Source organism: Nilaparvata lugens, chromosome X, assembly GCF_014356525.2.
Source record: "Nilaparvata lugens isolate BPH chromosome X, ASM1435652v1, whole genome shotgun sequence".
Lineage (NCBI taxonomy): Eukaryota > Metazoa > Arthropoda > Insecta > Hemiptera > Delphacidae > Nilaparvata > Nilaparvata lugens.
Genome location: NC_052518.1, coordinates 34226299 through 34242920, shown reverse-complemented (window position 1 = coordinate 34242920; position 16622 = coordinate 34226299). Strand labels below are relative to the sequence as shown.

Sequence of the window (16622 nt, the reverse complement as noted above, 5' to 3'; positions counted from 1 at the left end):
TGACATTGTTGTAGCATTAGAAGATTTAATACAATTAACATCTGTTGCCAATCTCAATAGTATAAGCTCTTGTCTCATATTCAAAATCACGTGTTGAAAATCCTCAAAAAATGGTAGAAGTAATTTTAATGGCACACAAAATGCAAAGCTATTATTACTAAGTGTTAATCCTTCCTTATTGAAACCTGCTAGCTCATATGTATTTTTATCGATTTGTTTTTTCACTAAATATACTTTTATAGATGAAGTGATACCCACTAGCCGACTCTTTGCAACAACTGTACCTGCCAATTCAAAACGTATCTCATCAAACATATGTGCTACTGCATTTGAGTTGAGCATATATTGTGCATCAACGAGTGGGTCTTTTTTTTTCTTTACCTGGCTTTTCATATGTAATGTTTCCTTCAACAATAAGAAAAGATTTTGCAACTAAAGAAATATGATCATGTGATGATTTTGATAAGCAAATCTCATCATTATTATGAAATTTCAAATTACCATATGGAGCATGAGTGTGATAATCAAATTTATAATAGTGTATATCTTGTTCAACATTTAGTATGTCGCTAATTGTGGCTGCATGTGTTGATGACATATTTCCAATTTACTTTAAAACCAAGCTTTTCAAAAACCTTTCTCGATTATGTGTTATCAGTTTCACAGACTGATAAGTACTAAGCGGCTGATGACTAGCAGACCTACTTGCACCTGGTGCCAGGTTATAAATAACAAAACCCATTCTTTCACAGCACTCCTCTCTCTCTCTCGCTTGTGTTGTTCACACACAACTAATGCACACACACACACACACACACACACACACACACACACACACACACACACACACACACACACACACACACACACACACACACACACACACACACACACACACACACATCGTTCTAACACACCTAGCATTCATCTTTCCTCTCTCTCACTCCTTCCGTCTAATGTGAACTCTTATTGTTATACTATCGCCGAGGAAATCAACTTGTTCACCATTCTGATCAACTACTTGAATTACAATAGATTGAATTCTATGTGTGTTCAATAGGAAATGAATAATTGGATTTGGCGATTCATTTATTAGAAAACCAGTTGCAACCTTTGGAAGAAATTCAAAAATTCTATGAACCTCTTCTCCATTTCGATAACTACCGCATGCAATATTACAAGTAACCTGGAATGATGTTATATTTGTAATGGAAAATAAACGTTTAGAATAATGCCATTTATTTGCTACTAGAATTTCTCTATCAAAACCAAGTATATCAGCTAGTGAAGTGCTCATTGTTAAATCAACATCTTTATCCGCTTTTAATTCACATAGCATTGTCGTATTATTCCCCTGTAGAATGAGATTTGAACTATCAACATTTGATTTTCTCTTTATTTCACTTATTATACTATCAATTTCATAGGAGCCTGTATCCAAATCAACCAATTTATCACCATACTTAAAAGATGAGTTGACATTTTCGATTATATTTGGTAGCCTACACTATTGTATGTCCATAAATTAATCAAACCAATTTCATATTCATAGTGTGTATCAAGCTCCAATACAGTGGGTAGTACTTCAATTAAACAGCTACTACTGTTTGATAATGTTATTACAACCATTGTGTGTGTTACTACCACCACCTTCTCCAACACACTTCTACAACTGACTAAACTTATAACACATCTGCAAGAAATAAAAGACAAAAATGACCACATACATTACTATTTAGCTTTTGTAATTGATCATAATTGAAATAAATTTCCACATTTGGCTGTTGTTTGAAATAGTCTATTATTTGAACAGGTGGCTGTAAATTACCAATTGGATCACAATAATTAACTCTATGTGCATGTTTTTTATAAGCCACCCAATGTGTTCCACTGTTCATAATCGAGTCCAAGTTTATAATTGCTTTTTCACTGAAATTAATTCTTTTTGGTAGTGTATCAATCATATAAATTCCACATAATTCAATATCTAATATATCAGCCCAATCTTGTAGATCATAATTTGACAGCAGTCCTTGTATCTTCATGTTTTCTGCTTTGTTGTCCTCTTCTTTGTTGCAGTTTTTCTCCTCCTCCTCCTCTCACCTGCAATCTTTTGTCTGCTTGGACTTGGGATGATTCTACCACCACCACCACTCAAGGGTGAATATGGTCTTAAATAAAAACCTTGACCAGATATGTGTTTACTTAATTGTTTGATTGCTTTTTGTGCACTTCTTTGCCCTTGTAGTGATGAATTATTTTTCTAACCTAATGTTTTTCTCTTCCATTGTCCTTTGACACTGCGGCCACCACCACCAAATGCAGCTTTTGCTTTAATCAAATTTGTAACTAGATATCCAGCTGCCTTTTCAAATGAAGCAGTGTTTGGATTTTTGAAAACAGCCCATGCAGTGTCAGCTAAATGGCGATCGGCCTCTGCTCGTGACTTGTTATCACTATGCTGTGCATACCCTATATCATACACTTCACATGCTTCATCCAATGAATTAATTCCTTTATCCCCCCTCTTTAATCTTTTATCTAACTTTGTGCCCGGCCCACAAAAGCGATAGTTGGGGGGGGATATGCAATTCAATTGGTAAGTTTTGACTATTTTATTAAGGGCAGTTGAGGCGAATCCACCAAGTTTTGATAAAACAACACCGTCATGCTCGATGTCGATGCATTGATTTTTTTCTTGCTACCATCCTTTCAATAGCAATGTTGAATCAATACTAAATAGGAAATTCAGTTAACCACCACCCACCTCAAATATATTACAAAGTTGTAATGTTGTTATTAGCAGAAAATTTGATATACTATCACCTGACGATGGGTTTATGTTAATACAACTGTTCAATGATGTATAATTGTTAAAAAAACAAATATTACCTTTCGTTGATCATTCATATAAGCATACCTCCTGTCTAGTCCATCATCAAATGATTTCGTTGTTTTATAATTCATTTTAGATTGAACACATAGTCTTATATAAGATAATATATGTGCTCTATAAGCGGTTAAATTGCCAGTACTGCTGCTGCTGCTGCTGCTGCTGCTGTCTTTTACTGTTTGGTTTGAAAACACATTTTCAACTCTGTGCAATGTACTACTACTACTACTACTACTACTACACAGTGTAAAAAGTAATATCATACTAATTGTGTATATTATAAATGTAGGTTCCACAGGAAGGTTTCAATTTTGTCATCCTCATTCCCCCGTTGACCCACATTTACAACTCTAATAATTACGCAATCCTGATTATAGGAGCGCACAATTCCCACAACTATAACAGCATATTCTAGCGTTTCTGAAACATTTTTGAGCGCAATTGTGTGAGAACACATAGGGTTGGTTACACAACCTATCTAAAGTTGCGAAATTGAACTCTTCCTGCTGTGCAAATTCAGCAACTACGTGCATATGGTTGATAGCTGTGTCTGCTGGTTGATGGTGTGGCAGCGGGGGGAAGGCAGCACTACTCGGGCTGGTTGGTATGCTGGCAATTGGGGATGGGGTGGGGCTGGGTGGACTGGGCCTGGGCGTGCTGGGGCTGTCAATGCTCGGGCAGTGGGGAATGCTGGCTGGGGGGAGACTGGCAGCATCACTAATCATGGTGAGGGCGGGATGAACGATGTGGCTGCCAGTAAGTCTGATGATGATGATGATGATGGGATGGGCTGACCTAGTTGATGATGATTGAATGCATCCTCACTGATATACAGTAAAATTGAATCATCATCATCAAATAGGTCAGGCAAAGCTGTCGAAGTGATTGAGTGCAGCACTTGCTCCAGCACTTGGTCCATTCTCCTTGTGCCAGATCAGACTGGAAAACAAACAAAACTGTTATTAATCACATGATAATAATATTATTTTATTATTTTTCTTTTTCAGTTGCTGACTAAAAATGTTGCCGCAAGCAAGAAAGTGTTGTATTCATTGTTCATACAATGATTATGATACAGACGAGAAAAAAGCGGTAAATTACTTTAAAGAAATAGATAGGCTTGACTCATTTATTGATGGTAATAAAACGATATGGCCACACCAGTATCCAAAACCAAATCATCTAGCAGAAGCAGGTTTCTATTTTTTAAAAGTGCACGATAAAACAAAATGTGTTTTTTGCAATGTAGTTTTGGAAAATTGGGAAGACACTGATTATGCTATTTTTGAACACAAAAAATGGTCGCCCAAATGCAGATTCATAAATAATTTTCTTGTTGTCAATATTAGAACAACATCAACTTTTCAGAAAAACCAGATTATGATGTGCAATATGAACGTGAAAAATACATTTATGAAAATAGATTGTTTGCCAGAAAATTTCAAACAGCTTGCAACTGACGGTTTTTACTATGGAATTGATTTTTCAAATTCGAATGGATTTGGTCTTATTTACAGTGCATGTCGTATGTGGGCAGACATATTGATCAATCAATACCAATTGTTTGATCTACATATACAATCATCACCAAATTGTGAATTTGTAAAAAAAGAACAATGAGTAAGAGAAGAAGAAGAAGAAGAAGAAGAGAAGAAGAAGAAGAAAGAAGAAGAAGAAGAAGAAGAAGAAGAAGAAGAAGAAGAAGACGAAGAAGAAGAAGAGAAGAAGAAGAAGACGAAGAAGAAGAAGAAGAAAGAAGAAGAAGAAGAAGAAGAAAAGAAGAAGAAGAAGAGAAGAGAAGAAGAAGAAGAAGAAGAAGAAGAAAGAAGAAGAAGAGAAGAAAGAAGAAGAAGAAGAAGAAGAAGAGAAGAAGAAGAAGAGAAGAAGAAGAAGAAGAAGAAGAGAAGAAGAAGAAGAAGAAGAGAAGAAAGAAGAAGAAGAAGAAGAAGAAGAAGAAGAGAAGAAGAAGAAGAAGAAGAAGAAGAAGAAGAGAAGAAGAAGAAGAAGAAGAAGAAGAAGAGAAGAGAAGAAGAAGAGAAGAAGAAGAAGAAGAGAAGAAGAAGAAGAAGAAAGAAGAAGAAAGAAGAAGAGAAGAAGAAGAAGAAGAAGAAGAAGAAGAAGAAGAAGAGAAGAAGAGAAGAAGAAAGAAGAAGAGAAGAAAGAAGAAGAAGAAGAAGAAGAAGAAGAAGAAGAAAAGAAGAAGAAGAAGAAGAAGAAGAAGAAGAAGAGAAGAAGAGAAGAAGAAGAAGAAGACGAAGAAGAAGAAGAAAGAAGAAGAAGAAGAAGAAGAAGAAGAGAAGAAGAAGAAGAAGAAGAAGAAGAAGAAGAAGAAGAAGAAGAAAGAAGAAGAAGAGAAAAGAAGAAGAAGAAGAAAGAAGAAGAGAAGAAAGAAGAAGAAGAAGAAGAAAAAAGAAGAAGAAGAAGAAGAAGAAGACTGATTAGTTTGCTTGATTTATGAGAATAACATTATCAAACAAAACTTTTGAAAGTAATTGTATGGAACTTACATTGATTTCAGTGGTGGTGTTGATCAGTGCAGGAGTGTTGGTTGAAGTTTCGCAATTCATAGCTGTAAGTGCTGCTGCTGCTGAACTGATACTGACAGAAGGGTAGCAGATTTTCACGATTATATATTATCCACTTGATGAATATAGAAGGCAAGAATAACAAAAAAGTATATCTGTTTGATGCATATGTTGTATGCATAATTCAGTACAGATGCTTTATCAGCTTGGGGAAAAATAACAGCTAAGTTGTTTGCACCTTGCAAATTTCGTTGCAAAGAACTGTAACGGAATCAACATCTGTCAAAGTAACAGCTGTGAGAAAGTTATTGTGCATATGCATATTATAATTGCGATCAATATGTTATGTTTCAAGACAAGTAGTGGCAATATACAATACAAAACTGTGAAACAAAATTTGATATAATTGTCCTGAGCGAAACCTGGGTTGTTGATAATAACCTTTTCAATTATAATTAAATGATTATTCGGTTCAAAGCGTTCCGGGTACTAAATAAATGTGATGGAATTTGCGTGTTTAGTAAAAATATCTTGAAAATTGATGTATAAACTATGATATATTGGAATCAAATTCTCTAATACTTGATGTCATACAGAAATCAAATATCAGATTAACTATTGTCGCTATATATCGGTCACATTCTTCTAATCTAACTATTTCTCTGAATAGTTTGAATGAGTGCATTGATTACCTAAACAAAACAAACAGTCTGAACATAATAATAACTGGCGATATCAACATTGATTTAAACTGAAACACCAACGTAAGAAACGAAAATTTTAATTTACTTTCTTCAAATGGTTTCAAATCTTTTATAAACAAGCCCACGCGTGAGTCAAACAGTTCCCAATCATGTATAGACCACTTTTTCTTTAAAAATAGTTCTTTTTCCAGTGATGCAACAATTGGCTCGGTAATAAAAACAAGTGTAACTGATCACTATTTAACTTGCATGAATTTGGGCTTGTATGAAAATGTAAAAATGACACAACAAACAACAGATAACAAGGAATTTTTACACTATAATAATCTTATAACGAATTTAAAAAATTGTAATTGGTCGGATTTGGATGCATTGGTTGACTCGAGTATTGATGACGCGATCGATTACTTCATGAACAGATTAAATACAGAGATAAAAAAGGAAACTTATGTGAAACTAGTACCCCACAAACTGAAACTCTCAAGCCTTGGATACAACTGGACTAATTATTTCAATAAGGAGACGTGATCTCATGTACCAAACTCTTAAAAAACAGCCTTCAACTCCATTCTAAAATCGCAGTATATAAATTATAGAAACATCTTGAATAATATGATTGAACAATGTAAATATGACTTCTATAATAATGAACTATCGAAATGCAAAGGAAACTCAACAAAAACTTGTATGAGTTGTGTCATTGTTCAAAGCAAACTCGCTTCGCAGCATGAATCTTTCCAACAGGTATTCGATGAACTCACGCACATTGTTTCCCGAACCAAAGCAACAAGTTACTCCACACTCCAACTTGGCAGAAGCGTCATATCACATCATCTTGTTTCCTTGGATGGGCTTTGAAAACCACCGACAACTTTATCAACAATGTCATGCAAGACTGAAACCATTGAACAAGAATTTCGACAACAGCCACTTGCTCTACCTAATTCAGGAGCCAACTTTCTTTCAGTCACTGTATGGTACAATCCATCCCCATGAAGCCACACTAATGGGTAAATTGCAAGGTGATAATAAATACATTGCTTTAATGTAGAGACCTAAAAGATGATCCATTAGATGATTCAACAGACAACTAAGGGTCTATTGAATGTCAAAATACAAACTAATAATGTTAAAAGTCAGCTGGTTATTGGAATAGGAGATTACTTTTGTATTTTCTCATGTAATATACGGCCATGAAAATCGTGAAGCTTGCAATGTAGTGGGAAATAATCAAATCACAATATTGGCACTGAAAAGTGATCACACATAAATCATTTTCACATAATAATAATCAAACTCAAATCCAATTGAACTGGCGTTATTCGGTAACATAGATTCATGTTGACTTGAATTTGCTCAATTTTTGCCTAAGCAATAGTCATTCCGTTATTCAATTGAACTTATCATACTCATAATTACGTTTTCATATTCCTCATCATGGAACTCTCTCCTTCTTTCTCGCCTATAATTTTCATGAAGATTTTCTATCGTCGAGAGCGCTGGATCCTTGACCTTAATCATTATTGAGAGAGGTGGATAGTATGGAAAATTAAGTAGCTTACGATCTGTTCAAGAATCAGTGAAGTTTGATCAAACGGAAGTTTGACCAAATCTAACTAATTGACCGAGCGAAGTGAGGTCTAAGTTTCAAGTCGACGGTTAGCAATTTCTCTTAATTTTCAAATGTTCAAATGTTTATATGTTACGCATTTACGGCGAAACGCGGTAATAGATTTTCATGAAATTTGACAGGTATGTTCCTTTTTCAATTGCACGTCGACGTATATACAAGGTTTTTGGAAATTATGCATTTCGAGGATAATATAAAAAGGAATTGGAGCCTACTTCATACGCTAATATTAGAGTGAAAATCGGACTATAGAATTATTCATCATAAATCAGCTGACAAGTGACTTCACCACACAGATGTGTGGAGAAGCCAGACAATTGCTATATTTCCATAAGGTCTATAGTTTCAATCAGGTACTTGTGGATGAGAATACTGCGTGAGGTCTACTGTTCACAGAACTACGCGTGGCCAGTATCTTATCTATTCTAGGTACCTTGATAGACAGTTTACTATAATACCACCCGTTCAAAAACATTGAACATCTTGAAAATTAAATTGTTTGTATAAATATTGGAATACTCACTGATTTTGGTCTGCCGCAAGGTACTGTCCTATCTCCCATTTTGTTCTTAATCTATATCAATGATCTCCTTAAATTAAATATAAGAAATTGTGATATAATATCATTTGCAGATGACACTGCTCTAACTTTCACTGAAAACTCATGGGATGATGTAAAAATTGTAGCGGAAAGTGGACTCAGATTGGCGTTCTCTTGGCTTAATCAACACATATTAACCCTCAACACAACTAAAAGCGTCTTCATGTTATTTTCACCCAATTCCCTTACTCATCCACGAACAATAGACAGTATAAAAATCCATCGATTAAACTGTCACGACCATAGACTTCTTAGCTGCTGTTCTTGTCAAAAAATTCAAAAAGAAAAAAAAGTTAAGTACCTGGGTATCTTGTTGGATCCACATTTAAGGTGGGATAATCAAATTAATAACATGTGTTCCAAACTAAAATTCCTTATCTACAAATTTCACCAAATTAGACAACTGAGCAATATAAAAATAGCTAAACTAATCTATTATTTGTATGCTCAATCCGCTTTTCAATATGGCATACGGGCTTGGGGGGGAGCTTTGAATGCGCATTTCACAAAACTTTTCATTATTCAAAAACATCTTTTAAAAACTATTCTAGGCAAACCCAGACATTTTCCAACGAAAGATTTATTCAGGGAGTTCAAGGTTTTAACAGTTCGACAACTTTTCATAAAAAATTTGGTACTATATATTATAAAAAATAAAAATTTATTTGAACCTCGAGAATCTCTTTTGGGCTTGCCCCCCACGTGAGACATTTTCCAATTTGTCAGAATGGACTTGAATGTGTGTAGGAGACAGTTTTCTTATATTTCCAATAAATTAATAAACCACATCCCTTAAATATTCTTGAAAAAACAAACATAAACCAGAGGCTTAGATCGGACATAGATAAATGGATAATAGCAAATAAAATCAAGGAAAAATTGTTTTAACCCATCATTTACCACTGTCCTCATTTGAGGACAGTGTCTTTCTTATTTTTTTGTTGGAAGACAAGTAGAAATTCATCTTATCTAATTATGCTACATGTTGCATAATACTATAAGCTTCACTACCAATTTTTTTTACAACTAAATATTGAGTTATGTTGTTGTTATCTTATTTGCAATATTTGTTCATTTATTGATGTGAACATAGCTTCACTATTTATCATCCTTTTTCCTTATTCTTGATTATTTTGATGTAAATTTTCGATGTACTCATTCTCCATGTTTGTTAGTCCACTATAAATATCATTGCACAGATGAAATATAAAATACAGCTGATATACAGCTGAGTGAAATGTGGTGTCCTCAAATGAGGACAGTGGTAAGAACGGCAGTGAACCTGATCCCTGAGATTTCTAACCTATAAACCTGCTTCATAGGTTATGAAGACTCTACAACGCAATAAATTTTTGATATTGATCTGCAGTATTTTGATACAAATGAACTCCATTTCTATTTGGTAAGTACAAATTCACATTGTATAATAAAAATAATAACTTATTTATTCATTTTTGCTTCATTTCATCAGAATATTTCCACTATCTCTTGTAAATCAAAAGATTTCTAGACTCAGAACAAACATTCAATGTTGTTGTAAATGGAAGGTATTTCTATTATAAAAGTTCAATGTTATGGCTCATTTAGTGAGGTATGAGTATTCACACATTCTATTGTGTTTGATTTTTTATAAATGAATATGACATACTAATATACAGAACATAAACTCACAGGTATTGTTGATTTGTTTCTTACAGGCGGTGATAATGGCTTACTTCTTCAAGGGACTACAACTTTCTGAAATAGAGTCAGCTCAGCATGAGATTCTTGATAACAAGGATGTTGAAATCGAAGATGCTTCTGTTACCTCCAGAGTCAGTTGAACCAGTAACAGATGAAGAAGATATAAATTATGATTTCACAGGACCAGTTACTGTTTCTGAAGTATCAGGTAATATGGAGATTTTTTCTGAAGTGAGAAATCATTCTGAAAAATTGTCCTATAATTCCCCCAAAAAAGATAAAGAAGACTGGAAGAGGAACTTATGATTATTATTTCAACAAGAGAAACGAGATTTTCATTGTAAGATGGAATGAAAATAGTATTGTCACTTTAGCTACCAATCATGACTCACATGAACCAGTCAGAAATACAAATCGCTATATGAGGAAATTGAAAAACGAGCACAAGTCCCTCAGCCCAATGTGGTAAAATTATATAACAAGTCAATGGGGGGTGTTGACCTCCATGAGGGGCTTGTTGCTGAGCGCAGAATAAAAATAAGGGGGAAAAATTGTATTGGCCCATAGAACACATATTCTTGACATGATGGTTGTCAATAGCTGGGTGATCAGTAAGCTTATCAGTCAAAAGAAAGGGAAAATACCAATGCCACTCCTAGACTTCAAGAGAGCCATCACACTTGCTTTTCTGAAGCAGTCAAGCTTTTGGGAGATGTTGGACGACCCAGAATCCAGGTAGCAAAGCCTTTGGAAGTAATAAGGTTTGATTCAAAAGAACATACCATAAAAAGCGACAAAATCAATGGCGATGTCAGATGGCAAATTGCATTTCTGAACCAAGGACCTACTGTGGGAAATGTAATGTGACATTATGTGTAGAATGTTTTGACCCATACCACAGAAAGGTATAAGTATAGTATATACTAACTGTAACTCAACTTCAGATAAATAATTATTTCCACTGTTTGTTTTTCATACCTGTTTTATTCCAATAAATATATTATATTATGAACATTATTGTAATAATTTGCTTCTATCCAATATTCTCCTCATTGTATACTATTTATTTATTAGTGGAATTCTGGTAACTATTCATAAAATATCATAGAATTTTATTCTATAGAATATCACCATGCATCTTACCACTGTCCTCATTTGAGGACAGGCGTTTTTCTCAACGTGGACATTTTTTTTCATCAAAATTACTACAAATACTGTAAATATGGATCCTGAGTATATGTTTTTGTTGAAATGAATTGAATTGAACGAAAAAAAATTATTTGGTAAATGATGGGTTAAGGTATCATCCTGTAAACGGATCTCCCATTGAATCAATGAGTCTCTAATATTGACACTTCAAATCCGCAAAACAGCTTATGTTGCAAAAATCATTGTGTGTGTGCTAATGGATTCACAGCAATTGCCAGAAACAGCAGCAGCAGCAGCAGCAGCTGCAGCAGCAGCATCAACCTTAAAGTAAGTATAATGGAGAAATATTTTATCTAATTATTGATTGTGGAATCAATTTACGAACTGAAAATATTTGTGAAAAAGCAGCAGCAAGCAATTACATTGCCATGCTTAAATAGAGTTCTATTGTGAAGAGCAGAACGATTATAATGCCTTGCTCTAAACTGTAAATATTTGTGCGAGTAAAACTAAATTTTATCTGTTTTAATGTTTATTCAGTACATTTGCAAATGTATACATTTACACACACACACACACACACACACACACACCACACCACACACACAACACACACCACACACACACCACACACACACACCACCACACACACACACCACACACACACACACACAACACACACACACACACACACACACACACACACGCACACACACACACACCACACCACACACACACACACACACACAACACACACACACACACACACACACACACACACACACACCACACACACACACACACACACACACACACCACACACACACACAACACACACACACCACACACACACACACACCACACACACACACACACACCACACACACACACACCACCACACACACACACACACACACACACACACACACACACACAACACACACACACACACACACACACACACACACACACACACACACACACACACTGTGCCGAGCACTCCTTTTAATTCAGGCCTTTTCCCAAGTTATAATAGTAAATTTAATACGCAATAGACTAGAGCCATTATTGTAAGTGAGTTAGCGAAATAAATTATTTTCTCTCTCTATTATGAATGGCCATGACTTCGAGTTTCCCATGATAGATATTTAAAAATTGTGGCTCCGAGTCGTCGAGGAATGTAGATTATGGAATTATCTCTAAAACTTAGCCTTCTTGTCGCGACATAAAATGCGATAAGTTGGAAAACAGCAAGCATTGAAAGTATAACAAACTACCGATTTTGCAGTTACTATTTGGTCCAAAGGCTGTAGAAGCCACGCGACGATTGGTCAAATTGATTCCATTCGCCCAATAGGAGACCTGTTTCTAAATACAGTAGTGGGGCGATTCCCCAGCCGACAGACCAGATTACGTTCCGGAGGACACTTTGCTAGGAGCACTACGAGAGTAAAGATGTAGTCATTATGTTTTGCCCTTTTTGGGCAAGTTTATGAGTTTATATCATTTTTAGTTAATGTAGGAGCTAGTTTTATTTTTATTAAAGTTTAAATTTTCTAGTAGTGCCATGTCCTGAAAGGTTTAATTGTGTTTCTTCTTCATGTACGAATAATTGTTTCTTCAAATAACCGCTAAGCGGTTCATGTGTGTCCCCAAACCAACTTCTTGTACTACCACCCCTTTGGTTCCGCAACTTTATGTAACACCGCTTCAAGACACCCGTTCAGACGACAGGTCTAGGGATGTAAGAGGACGTCGCCGTCAAGCCAAATTCAACCGGTAAAAGCTCACCGCCAAAAACAAGGTACTGTAACCCCGACGATAAAGCAACGTACAGACCAACGAAAGTGCAGTGTAGTGAAACAAAGGTTCATTCGAGAATGTCAATCAAAAGTGGGGATTCAATATTATTATGAAATGGGTTATATGGGTTACTATCGACGAAACTTGGGTTCAACGGGCTTTTCTTTCTTGAGTAATTCCATGTTGAAATGAACTTGTTATTTGATGACTGATATTGTTTGGTTTTGTGACGTATTGCTATCTAATCGGGGATAGTAATGCGCCCCCGAATCAGATGAAGAATGTCACCAAAGTAACATGAATTGTTGTTTCTGTTGTTTGATTTTAGTTGCCAATGTTTATTGAAGCTGTTTGTATTTTTCAATTATTTCAAATTGTAGTGTTATTCTATAGTATAAACCTATTAAATCAGGCATGGCAAGATTAATTGAAGTTTTCTTGACTCTAGCCCGTTCACCTGCATGAATTAGGTGTAGACTCAGGTTTTTTTCTAGATGTGTCTGCCTATTTCTAAATTCTAAATTTTATTCAAAATTGTTTTCTTTATCATCCTTTAAAAAAGTGCAGGCACAACACACACACACACACACACACCACACACACACACACACACACACACACACACAACACACACACACACACACACACACACACACACACACACACACACACACACACACACACACACACACACCACACACACCACACACACACACACACACACACACACACAACACACACACACACACACACACACACACATACACACATTCATTCTATATGTTTGTTGTTTCCAGACTGGAGAAGGAGGAGGTGGAGGAGGAGGTGGTGGTGGAGGAGGAGGAGGAGATAATGGACTATGAAGCCGACAGCACTTCACCATCAGCAAAACTTTTTTGCCCTACACCAAAACCGATTCATGGTTGATTTGTACTAGACCAGAGGCATTGGTTCCAAAAACACTGTGCTGTCGGAAGAGGTCGACAATCAATCTTCATGCCATCTGAGGAGCGGGAGTGGTTGCAGAAAACATTGACCAGTTGTATTAGTGAGCAGGGACTAGATGCACCTGCAATTTTGTGCAACAACACGTGTGCTAGTGTGACTGCTGCAAAGGACAAAGCCAGCGACAATGATAAAGGAAACATCAATCCACAAACCACTTTCAAGCGGTGAGAAATTTCTTAATATTACCACTACTACTACTACTACAACAACTACTTCAAGTAATTAATGGATTATACAATTAAAGAATAACCAGCATAAATTCGAGCGCAATATGATATAGTCTTTTATTTAGAAAAATATTTATCAATGCTGTTCAAACATTACTGCAAATTTTGAAACCCAAACTAATTGAACCAATTGTTGAAGAAAGTGAACATTTTGACGGAAATATTAAATGATATTTTGTTACAACTGTTTTATTGAAAAAAGTAAATGTTGATAACAATCAACAACAACAGGAAATTATTGAAACTACAACAAATGCATCATTCTATAGTTTTATGTCTGCGTTAGTTAATGTTGATGAACATTTAGATGAGTTGCAAGATCAGTTTATTGGAGGTGTAGAAAAAATAGAATTGACACTTGACAAATTTATAAGATACGGTAGTGGATGGAATGTTGTTAGAATTATTTCCCTTGATTTAAATATTATTTGTTATAATCCTTTAACTGGCGGAAATAGCACATATATTGAAACACCTGCTCTTATAAAAGCAAAAAAAGCCATTATAAATGTACAAAACAGAAACAATAGCAAATGTTTTCTATGGAGCATACTTAGCTATTTTCATTTCAGACGTAGCAGTATGACTGTTAATTATCTTAAACAATTTGAAAACAGACTAAATTTGATCGGTATAAAGTTTCCTACCACAGTGCATGACATTAAAAAATTTGAATTACAAAATGTGAACATATCAACCACAATGATTGCCCATGATTCAAGTAAGAATAAGTTTTTCCCGTACCGTTGTTCAATTTATAGACAACACGGAGACAAAATAAATCTTTTACTCTTGTCAAATGATACAACACCGAAAAAATGGCACTATGTTCTGATAAACATGCGTCAAAGGTATAATGGTTTGTCATGACTACTGAGACTACTGAGCCATCACTTGTCATGACATAATGGACAAGTGTTTATTTGCCCATTTTGTTTCGATAAATTCACAACTAATAGACAAGCAAATTGTGACAGAAAAGCAAATTTAGACAAGCACATGGATTTGTGCTCAACATTTGCTATACAAAAAACAATACTGCCTAAACAGGGTGAAATTTTGAAGTTTAGCAATTATTTGTACACTTTGAAAAATAAATACATTGCATTTGCTGATTTTGAAAGTTTTATTGTACCAACAAATAATGATGATGATGTGGATGATGTGGATGATGGTGATTTGCTTGGAACTGAAATAAGAAATAGCTTTACAAGGAAAACACAAAAACACGTTGCTTGCAGTTACTCATTTATTATTTTAGATGAATTCAGTGAAATATTTTACGGTCCATGCGTCTATAGAGCTACAAGTGTTGGTGAGAAAATTTTTGAAAAATTTCTAGATGAAATCATAGCCATAGTACAAAACTGTTCTTTTGATATGCAACACGAAGTGCCAATGATTGAACTAAATGAACAACAATTATTAGATTTTAACATAAGTAAAAACTGTTTTTTGTGCAACAATGAATTTGAAGACAACAATATTCGATGCAGACATCATTCGCATACGACTATTCGCATCATATCGCATGCAAAAGCACCGTCATTCTTAAACTGTTTTTTTTTTCATAATTTTCACGGATATGACAGTCATTTCATTGTAAAGGCTTTAGCAGGACCAAAGGAAAAAATTCATTGTATTGCAAACTCATTGGAATAATTCCTCACAATTACAGTAGATCAAGTAAGATTTCTTGATAGCTATCAATTTTTGTGCTCAAGTCTACAGACACTTGTTGCCAATCTTGCAAGTGGTAGAGAAAACATTGAAACAAATTTAAAAGTAATGTGTAGCATATTCAATGAAAAAAAAACAACAACAATTGTTATTACGCAAGGGTGTCCACCCCTATGAATATATATAACAGATGCAGACAAATTTGATGAACAGCAACTACCACCAATTGAGGCATTTTACAGTAGTCTTAATAATACAGCATTACAAGTAAGCGATTACAACCATGCACAAAAAATATGGCACGATCTTGACATTGAAACGTTAGGCGATTATCTTGATCTCTACCTTCTCACCAATTGTTTTTGCTGGCAGATATTTTTCAAAATTTTAGGAATGTATTTTTTCGATTTACAAGCTTGACATTTCTTACTTTGTTTTGTTACCGCATTTTTTGTTGAATGCAATGTTATTTTTGTCAAAAGTACACTTGGAATTAATCAGCAATGCTGATTTTTATGCTTATAGAAACTGGTTTATGTGGCGGCTTGTCAGTCATCCCCCACCATCACGCAGTCGCTAACAATAAATTTATGGGTTGTAATTATAATCCAGCTATTGAATCTACTTTTCTGTTGTATCTTGATTGTACAAGCTAATACGCTCATTCAATGATTGCATACAAACTACCACAATCAAATTTTAGATTTTTATCACAAGAT

The 16622-nt window shown here is 35.0% G+C and overlaps 1 protein-coding gene across 1 annotated transcript in view; it reads left to right on the top strand.

Annotated features, from left to right (window-relative positions):
• LOC120354553 overlaps positions 1–10176 on the top strand; it is a 54884-nt gene extending 44708 nt beyond the window's left edge. The window contains exons 3-5 of the mRNA XM_039441896.1: positions 3414–3649; positions 5412–5464; positions 10051–10176. Coding sequence (XP_039297830.1) covers positions 3414–3649; positions 5412–5464; positions 10051–10176 — 415 coding nt within the window. The remainder of the gene's footprint in view (positions 1–3413; positions 3650–5411; positions 5465–10050) is intronic.
• Positions 10177–16622: the final 6446 nt, after the last annotated feature.